This window comes from Acanthaster planci, linkage group LG01 (genome assembly GCF_054643075.1).
Source record: "Acanthaster planci isolate LZ-2023a linkage group LG01, COTS_SCS, whole genome shotgun sequence".
Taxonomy (NCBI): domain Eukaryota; kingdom Metazoa; phylum Echinodermata; class Asteroidea; order Valvatida; family Acanthasteridae; genus Acanthaster; species Acanthaster planci.
Genome location: NC_141777.1, coordinates 7,229,976 through 7,240,679, shown reverse-complemented (window position 1 = coordinate 7,240,679; position 10,704 = coordinate 7,229,976). Strand labels below are relative to the sequence as shown.

General features: G+C 39.6%; 1 protein-coding gene across 1 annotated transcript; it reads left to right on the top strand.

Annotated features, from left to right (window-relative positions):
• The first annotated feature begins 11 nt into the window (after positions 1-11).
• LOC110988873 (uncharacterized) lies at positions 12-10,704 on the top strand. The gene is made up of 9 exons (XM_022252793.2): positions 12-184; positions 3,654-3,808; positions 5,102-5,178; positions 5,389-5,526; positions 6,394-6,471; positions 6,753-6,846; positions 7,432-7,514; positions 8,131-8,297; positions 8,536-10,704. Exons 1-9 carry the CDS (start codon positions 100-102, stop codon positions 9,768-9,770), a joined length of 2,112 nt encoding a protein of 703 aa, XP_022108485.2. The 5' UTR covers positions 12-99; the 3' UTR covers positions 9,771-10,704.

Here is a 10,704-nt window from a genome sequence, read left to right as displayed (position 1 = left end):
GTACATATATGTAGGTCTATGTACATGTTCATGTAATAAGCCTGCAGGCATGCATGGCAGGTACATGTAGACTAAGTTGTAACCACGTAATTAAGGAAGATGGCAGTGCCGATGTGGAACGACAGCCTAGTTTCGCCACCACCCGTTGCTAGTTGTTCCTACACTTGTTATGAAATTGACGAAGGTAACATTCAGTGTGCATGTGGGGCAGAGCCAGAAATGAGAAGGCCAAGGCCGATCTTATTAAACACACCGTCTAAACGTTACACGTTATTACATACTAACGTAATAGGGGCCTAGAAGTAGAACTTAATTCCCCCTTAAAAATGTTTAGCTTTAACCCTAACTCCCTAGGGTGTGTGCAAAATCATATTAAAATTGGAGGATTCAGGGTGTTAGGGTTAATTTAGAGTTCTTGATTTTTTTAGTAGTGTAGGCTCCTGTTTATTTGTTTAAACCTCCAGCTCCCCCCCCCCATATAATGTAGCCACATTGTCTGGCCACACTCAGCGTAGCACTGCCTAGCAGATCAGCAGAGACCAGTCAACTTTACATGTACATGTACTGTTCCTCCTAACTGGAGTATGGTTTTCTGCTCGAGCCTTAGTCTGCTAGAAGTCAGTGATTGATGTCTGAGTGTAAACTCGTAAGGTCCATCACTGTGTAGCCCTTTTTTTAAGGCCTTGGCGGCTGTGTTTATGTGTAAATCTGCAAAGCGGCTGGACAGGAGACCACATGCACGAGTCGCACAGCCAGGAGGCCTTTTCCAACTTGTCAGGAATTTCTTTTGTTTTTCTTTGTGTGTTCGATTTTTGCTGCCCTGTTGGGGTAGCAAAAATCCCAACCAATCATAAGCGAGGAAGTCAGCATACATTAAAAAAATTAACCTATTATGCAAATTGAAAGTATACAAAAGATGGGGAGCGTGTCAAGTGTGTCGGCGGCCGTGTGAGTGCAGGTCAGTTGTCTGAGCAGTATTTAGACAGTTCTTCTGCTAGAAAACTTCACCTTGCCGAGTTTAAATCATTGCAGCATTAGGCTATTGAAGTATCCGTACGTGGGCGTGACGTTTTCGTCACTGCCCATGGGATATGGTAAGAGCTCCATATTTCAAGCACTGTCGTTTTGCTTTGACCGTTCGACCTTGATGAACTGCTACTTGCTAGTGTTACTCCAACGTCAGCACCGTCCCCCACCAACAAGCATCATAGTGGTCAATGTCATCTCACCACTTATTGCCCTCATGAAAAACCAGATGGAAACATTGGGTAAGCTTTGGAGTTGATGCCCTTTATTTCAGAGACTCATCTGCTTCAACTATTTACATGAAATTTATGAATAATGCATATAAGAAAGGTTATGAATAATTCACCACAAAAACCTCAAAATTAAGTTGGAAAAGGCCTTGTGGCTGTGCCACTCGCCTGGTCTCCTGTCCAGTCACTTTGCAGTTGCACAAACACAGCCACGAAGGCCTTGATGAAAGGCTGATCACTGTGTTGGTTTTAGTCCTTTTAACTTTTAGTCTTTTGGGGTTTTTTCTATCTTTTTTAGTACCTTTTCTTTAATGAATTCTTTTTGTCCCTTTCTGAAGTCAAATATTGGTGTCTGAGTCCTCGTTAATTCAGTTTCCTGCAACTTTTCCCTCAAAAATCCTTGGTTTAGTTACAGTTTTTTGGTTGTTTGTTTTGGTTTGGTACAGCGAGTTTTGCTGTAGGTTGTCCTTTTTCCCTGTTACACTTCCACAATGACGGAGGGCAGGTTTTGTTAAATAGGCCTAGCCTAAATTAAGTGACAATCCCTGACAGTAAAAAAAAATTCACTAGCTGAGGCTCAAATGCAGAATACCCTGCCACCCACCTCTCCCACATCGTAGCCGGCTATGACGTCGCGCTTGACCATTGACCACTCTTACACAAAATATGCACAGGACTGCTTACACACAAAATATGCACAGGGCTTCACCTACATGACCTACATGTAATCGTAATAGGCCACATAATGCCGGTATTAGAACTGCCCATGTTCAAATTGCCTATTTTTGAATGGGCGGCTGAACTCGTCAAATAGGTTATTAGACTTGCTGTTTTTTAGAAGGGAAATAAACTTCTCTAATCAGACTTTCTCTTGTAATCGAGGCTTGGGAGGATGTTTTTTAGAAGGGAAATAAGTTCTTTGATCAGACTTTCTCCTTTATTTGTGGCTTGGGAGCATGTTTTTAGAAGGGGGCATAAAGTTCGCCCATAAGACTTACTTCTGTTTATATGGCTTGGGAGAATTTTTTAATAAGGGTACGCTACCGATGTGAAGTTAGTTCCTTGTTCCTCATTTCAACTCCATTTCAACCGGGGTAAAGGCAGTTTTCCACGGTCCAAACGGTTGTGAGAAAAGTCTTGTCTTGTCAGTGGAGTTCTTTGCTTCCAAACCAGAGTGGAAAGTGAATACATCACACCACACTTTTCTCCAATCAAAATAAAATACCCAAACCCCATGCCCCGCCTGGAGATTACATTGAATCTGATGTCATTGTTCTCTTCAATCAGAGACGACTTCTTACAACCCGGAGCATGGGGTGCTTCGGGGTCAAACAAGCCCTGACTCGTGTAGTGGGTACAGTTTGTTTTTTTTGTTCCCCCAAAAAGCTGTCTAGTAGTACTAAATAATACCTCGTTAACCACTTCATGCTAGAGCATTTTTCAATGTTGATGATGCTGGGCCGGCATAATTATCATTTTTTTCGTTTTCAAAATTCTTCAAAAATTCATCATTTCATTTAACAGACATTTATAGCCGCACAAAGTAATCTTTAGGCACTACTCTAAGTTGATAGGTGACCTTCATTGATGCCCTCTTTTCAATAGGGGCCAGATTAGCATGCAGCGGTGCTGTGTGGCTCATCACTGTGGTGGTGGAGTGCTTTTGTCCCCGGTGGTAATCCACTCGCTATAAATGCCCCAAACCCTGGTGTATGGTTTCAAAACAAGGCTGGATTATCGCCACTTTTGAGAGTGAAAAATGTTGATAATGCCCAGCAGCCTGGTCTTTTGTTTGGAGTGTGGTCTTTTGTTACAGGGCCCTGTGTCCTTTGTCCAAGTTCGTAGACCCCGGCCACGCACATAAAGCATACGTCTCCGATTCTGGAGTCCCCGGCAGGAAGTGGTTAACACACATGCCTGATGTTTTTGGACCATGTAACCAGCTTTTCAAAAATCAATAATGCAACCTCAATCCCATGGGTGCGATCTTGGTGCTCTATGTGTACATTGATTCCCAATGCAGGAACGCACATGCGGCCCATGGAGTCGAGGTTGCCAATGATGTGATGCATTACACACTATTGGAGTGGTCACTGTCCCATTCGTTTGGAGGAATAAATCACTAACACTGACTCCATGGTTGACGTCCATGTACACGAGAAAGCATGAAATAGTTTTAAAATCTAGCATGTTTTGAAGTTGAAGTTCTTTTGACACTGATTTGAATTGAATAACATGCATCTTGTTGTAATTAATCAAACACCTTATTCAGCAATGTGATGTACATACAAGCCCTTTTCTAGAGTTGTGATACGTTTTTATGTGTCCTAATGCAGTCAAACAACCAAGTAGTGAATTTTTCTACTGTACCATACTAATTATTTCATCTCCTACCAGTGGATGTCTACAATTTAAAGTTAGCACTTCAAGTAATGCAGACTTCACACTCAGTGGGATTGGGTCTGTCCAGTGAGCAATACACCCTCAGCCGGTTATTGTACAAAGCCAACAATCAGCAACGTCATTGGCGATGGTACCAGATGCTAAAAAAGGTAATGACAGGTAACCAGAAGATTGATCTAAATAATATGTGCATTCAGTGAAATGGCTTTCTTGACTCCTCTGTTATTGTTATTATTGTTTGGTATTACCAGTCTCCAAGGGCATTGCTATTAATGCTTAGAGTTCATTAAAGGAGCCGTATACATTTATCTGTACATTTACAGTGCATCATGTTCAAGATACATGTAGGTCAGATATTGGTGAAATATGTACCTGTTAGCTGCCACAGTACCTTTCCCATGACAAGGGAACACTGCAAGTGTTTAGCGATCTTAGATTGGTCTATACAGAAACTGTTTTTCCAAGGTTTATATATGCACTGTATGTCCACCCACATGTGAACTTGGTTCCAATTCTGTAATTGATTTGGTTCTATTCTCAATGTGCGCATGCCATGATCTACACGGTCTACACATATTTCTACCTCGGTGCATGGACATTGGTTTCCTTATCTCCAACTTCTAGATGATCAACCATTCAATCACCAACTTGGAGAGTTCATTTTCAGTTGTGCACACAGCATATGAGACAGTCTAGCAGATTGAAGTGGGTCAGATTCCCAAGGAAATAAATGAGCAACCGTATGCAACGTGTATTCGGGGCCACCCCTCTTGAGGCACATTCCTTTTGTGTGTTTTTGTACCATAAAAGTGTCAGATAAGATACTGTTGTCAGTGGAAATTAACCATAGAACCCCACTGAGAGAGTGGAGATAAGTGGTACTAGCTTTAAGCAGGGAAAGGATACATGAATGCGTACATTCAAATTTGTATTACTGACAAGGGTATGACTGCACCTATCGTTACTTTGAGGGTTGGTATTGTGTGTTATGTAACTTTACAAATTTAATTATATGGCATGATTATGTGCAAAAATCAAGTATTTCACAACGATGCATTTTATTTCAATTCACAATTGACCTGGAAGAGAATACTGATTGTTTGATGTCGCCAGATATGCAAATATGCCCAGACATATTGAGGAGAAAACCCCTTATATCAAAATGGATCCTCTCATCTGCATAGCTTTGTGCCATTGGATCTCACCACAGAAAGCATTAAATATGTTCGTGTCTGTACACGTACATGTGTATGAATAGTGGTATTTGTCAAGTCATTAGATTAGTCGAAATTCAGCCAGTTATGTTACATATCCGACATAACACCGATGGAAGTTCACGGACAGAACACAACTACATGTATCTAACAACTTGTCATCAAGTCTAACCCAAATGCTGTTTTTCTGAGAAAACTGCAAAATAAAGTACTTTCTTCTTTTTTCAGATCCAGAAGAGTTTGAGCAAACTGCAAGCAAACCATCCCGTCAAATTCTGGGAAGACGCAGTCGGTTGTTGCCAAATGTAAGTTCACACCATCCTATCTATAATGATCCTACATGTAAGCCTGAATTAGAGATTCCATCAATGAAATCAGCTACAGACTGGCTACCGGTTACCATAGTGACTTTGATACACAATTTGGATGGAAAAATCCAAAAGCAATGTATGTAACTAACAAGCTGAATGCGACATAATCCGGGTTCTTGTTTCTTTTTACCCTTAAAATTGAAGCAACCGGGATCAGAGCGGATTGGGATCTATCATCATCCATCTACCAGCTCGTCAAATGCTTGAGTATATCCTAGTCAAGCTAATGGGTCAAGCAAAGTTGTGTGCGTACATTCTGAACACAGCCGAGTCAGTGTTCATGTATCCTTTTAAATCTGAAGTATTTATTTATCCTACTCCATCCTATGTGTAATGTTCTGGGCAGTAACTCACACAGGGTTGACACGTAGTTGCCAGTGAACTTTCTAGAGTGGTTTATTCCATGCATGCACTGCACATGCTCATTTAGGGTCATTAACATATTGGCATGACAACTGTATCATTGTATGCATACATTACACTATGAACCTGTGCAGGGAGGACACTATGTCAAGAATTAAATTAAAGAACAAGCCTGTCTACAAGATCCTCTTATGCACATGCTTGGATCAGACCATTTGGAGGACTCATTAAACATAAAAGTAAACCGAGAGTTTTACAAACTTGATGTTGTATGTCTTACAGTACTTTACTGTGGCTGCTAGGAATCAATGAAAATAGCACTCTCTTTGGAGAACAAGTTGAGGATTCTTCCACTGATGAAAAATGAATGTACATACCAGAAACAAGCTTAACATGTAACTAGTTTTCAAATGAATGTATGCAAAACCAGTGCATACTGTTCATGCCTTTTCAATGTTTGTTTGAGAGGAACACGTAAACATAGATATTGGTGTACTGGGTTCATTAGAATACAGGCCCCTCTTTATTATGTATTTCTATATTTCAATGAGGCTAGATTTTTCACTTAGTGTAGATGCCCTGATGAAAAACCTGTTTAACAGTAATTTCTGCGTGCTCATTCCTACATGTAAGTTTAGTTCTAAGTGGATCCCACAATTTTTTATCAGTGCTATGCACATATAACAAGTTCATGTTTTTAAAATTTCCTTATGGCGCTTCATTGATTGAAGGTTTTAATTACATGAATGATGGTACAGTTTTATTATCCTTATGAGAATTATGCAGCTTTGTAATTCAGAACATCAAATCTGGTCAATTCCTGGCACACAATGTGATCTATGCAAGCATTGCAAGCCGAATATGGTAAGCTACCAAATCTTTGACCAAGTCTATCTGAACAGGTTAAATCCGGTGTCTCTCTTTCAATAGACACAGGACTGTAGAATCTGGTTACTTTTTCTTTACGTAGTCCCTAGAATCTTCCACAGATTACTAGACTTTGGCTTATTCAGGAATTTTTTACCAAAAATACTCGACAGGTCACTGACCAAGACACAAACGTTGAAGTTATTTGGAGGGATTCAGTGTTGTAGAGCAAGGTTTAGTAGTCTTATCCCTCTTGAATCAATCTTGTTCCCTTTCAGGGTCATGATGCGGACAATGTTAAGAGACATCCTGATGTGGTATTCAACTCTCAGACCTTGGATTGACAAGCTGAAGGCAACATCCATGCAGTGGGTAAGTTGTGAGTAGGGCCTAGCCATTCATTGATGTTGCTCCAGTTACCTTCCCTCAAATATTCCTTATTCATGTACACTTGAGTTGCCATGGTAATGATCCTCCTCAGTTGGCACATGATGTTTGCTTACACAATCACTGAATGGTCATACTGTACCAGTTTTGCAGCTTAAAGTCCTTCTTTCGTTATTTTTGAGTATTGGTTTGACTTGTGCTCAAGTGAAGGTTTGTGCCCATTTATCATCTTTGCTCCAAGTTCACATCAGACCCAATTCTCTGTGATTACTGTACCCTGCTTAATTTAATTAGTGAACACTTTGGAATCATACTTTCATTTTTGGCTTTGTTTATTGGTATTTTGTGTAGTAATCTTTGATATATATTCCATGCAATATTTTAAGAGGGAAACAACATTAAAGGTGCCACATTTAGATCAGTTTTCTGTGGTTTCTGCCAATCCATAGAGGAAAGTCTCTTCCTTATCTGTCCTTGAGGGGTTAAATCTTGGCTTGATCACATGTACTAACTTTCTTGAGCGTAACAGGAGAAGTAAGAAAGTAGATGCCTTTTGGACCATTTATTCAGATATTAGCTGGAGAGGTCCTTCCAGACTGTCTACAAGACTGGCTCCGAGCTGACTATAATCCAGACAAATATAGCAAAGCAATGTAAGTTGAGTTTGTGTCAGGTCCCAAATTGGCACAGGTAGAAACAAGTTTAAACAGTTCAGTTTTGCTTATGAGAAAAATATGACTTTTTTCCCAATTTAATTCTCAGTGAAATTTGTAATCAATGCACAGTCCCCTGCAGTCACATACTTTCATGCATTCGGGTCAACATCCAACTGAAATTAGAGATTGGAGATTTTAAATCAGCATTTCATTACAACTAATATGAACAATTCTCAGGATTGAAAACCTCTCTGTGGTAATGCAAATTCCCCTTCATGTTTGGTTCATTGTGGCAAAAAAGTCATCCGTTTGTAGATGTTACCAAAAATTGACAACTTAAGTACAGCTCTGCAGTATTTGTGAAGGATTTAGTTTCATTTGGACCTTTTGTGGTTATATATTCACAAGTCTAGCTGTTGTTATTTTTGTTGGTTTTATGAACAAGGCTTCAAAAAGCTTTTGTGTGTTGGTAGTGCCGTGCATTCACAGTGGCACACTGTACTAAGAATCCTAGTGATTTCATGTTACGTTAATCTGTTAGGTTAACCAGATGTTATTGATCTATTCATTGCCAAAAAATGAATAATAATAACAATTTATAATAACTTTATAGAGAGCAAACTTCTAAGACGAAAGGCTCCAGCCTACTGGACAGCATGTTTGCCTCTACTAGTCTGGCAACATCAGAACCCATCATGACAGAATCACTAACAGAGAAAGACCTCTACAACACTAATGTTGCCATGGCTGCATCTACAGCGCCCTCTATGGATCTAGGAGGTAAGAATGAATGAACAGGTCATAACATTTTGAATTCTCTTTTCTTACTGAAGAGAAACTTTCACAGGGTCGTTACTCTTCTGTTTGAAGTACAGTAAACAGTTTTCCTGCAAAATTTCAAATGTGCCCATTCAGATACTCTGAACAGTTTTCAGGCTTCAATATTTTTTTTATTTTAAACAAAATGCTAAGCGTGCAGTCCTTATACCTGTACTTGCTAATCAAATGCACATTTCAGAGCCCATTAAAGCTGGAGAGCTGGTGGAGAACAGAAAGAGGAAATGGTTGGACACAAGTTGCTTGCAAGAGTCAGATGCTAAGAGGTCACGATTAGAGGTTGAAACCAGGACTAAGGAGACTGGAGCATTGGCAAGTTGCTCTTCTAGCATCCAGCCAATCACCAAAATGAAGAAGTCGGAACAGAGGGAGGAGAAACATTTGGGAATACCAAAAGGAAAGAAGCAATCCAAAGGGATCTTGAAACAGTTGAAACTTAGTCTGAAAAGAAAGGAAAAAGGGACCCTGCAGAAAGGAGATGCAGAAAATGAGAACGAGGAAGTGGTTGGTTTGTCTTACAGAGGACCTGAAGAAACCACAAGAAACTGGTCCAAACAACTGAAGAACAAACTACAGAAGAAGCTTAGGAAGTTCAAGCAAAACTCTCCAGCCAGCAACGAAACATTATCAGAAAAGAAACTCTCGATAGAGGCACAAAATCCAATAGATGAAGAGGATGAAGTTGATGGAAAGCTTGATTCAGATTGGTTGGAAAGTAACCTTGACCAAAATAAATTAAAGGGCGTGAGCGAAGTTACTAAGGAATCCAAGAAGAACAAGAATAAAGTCAAAAGGGGATTTCAGAAGACCAGAAAACAAACGAAAAAATTAAAACACAAGGAATGGATACAAGAAACCGAAACTGAACCAAATGATTTGATTGGTTCATCAGGTGGTCAACATCCCGAAGACTCTTTCTCTTTAAGGCATCAGTTTCCTGATCCCAGTCAAACAGGGACCAACTACAAACTTGAAAAGAAAATTGACACCAGCAAATCCAAGAAATTCCAAAGTGACAAGGGTAGACAACCCAAGATTTGTGAAGAGTACAGGCAAATAAATAAGAATGGAACTGAAAGGATTGTGAAATCCATAAAAAAGAAAAGGCGTGCGGAGTTTAAAAAATCTGAAGAAACAAAAGGTATGTACGCACAGCCTGAGAGAAATGCACCAGGAGCAATACCAAAGATGCATCAATGGGACTACTTACAGACCAACAAGAAGATGGCTAAAAGTAAAAGAGACATCAGGACAGAAAGCAGTGTCAGCTTCAAAAGGATTCTCAGGAAACCAAAGAAACAGAGATCAGAATCTTTGTTAGTTTGTGATCTTAGCAAGATGACAAAAGGGAAAGGAGCAAGTTGTAACCGCAACCAAGACTCAGATATCGACCAAATATTTGCATGGTTAGAATGAACATGGAGTCTTGCCCAAATAATTTGGTTTTAGTATGTCACCTTTTGTGCTTACGAAAGGTTTTGTGCCACTCTTTAAAAAAAGTAGGTACTCATTTGGAATGGTAACGATTTCATTGGAATTTCACCTTCTGAAAAATGGACCACAGCTTTGTAAAAGTATCTACCAAGATGGTGGAGAATAAGTTGATGAATACAAATATTGAATGCGTCCTCAAGTAATTGAAAGGCTAAATGAAGTCCGGTATGGCATTGTTTTTATCGCTTCTAATGCCTGTATTTTTTTCAAAATTACAAATGTAAATACATGTATTGTTTAAAAAGTGTCGTCGTGATAATTTTTTAATATACTTGTACCACAAGAAAAACTGGGAAATTGGAAATGCAGCTGTTTGCTTTGAGTCTGACCCGTTACGTTATTTTAACCCGGGGCATAAATCCTTGGGGGGGTATACATGTACATCCCCCTTTCTTTGATGTGGGGGACGGGCTGTTGAATCACCCACACCCACTTTTTTGTGATGAGCAAAAAAATTAAAGCGGATTGTGAAAGATTTTCATGATTACCCAACTACTGAAATATTTGCAATAAAAAAGGAAAGCAAGTTTTAAAAGCCATAAATATGCCATTCCGGTGTAAGATTCTGCATGAATTTGATACACATTGCAGATGTACATCTTTATCATGACTGTCGCCCCCATGTAGTGTATATATGGTGTCACCCACGCTTTTCAAATATCCATGGTAAGGCAAGTCATCCCCCACCTTTCCTGAACCCCTCCCGCCCATTTCCAACAGGTATTGACGCCACTGGTTTTCACTCAGAGGAGTTATGTAATCTAAGCATTTCAAATTGGCTTAACGTTTAAAACATTCTTGACAAATTAATGACGTCAAATATTACAAAATTAATAAAAATGAAAGGTGCGTTGTA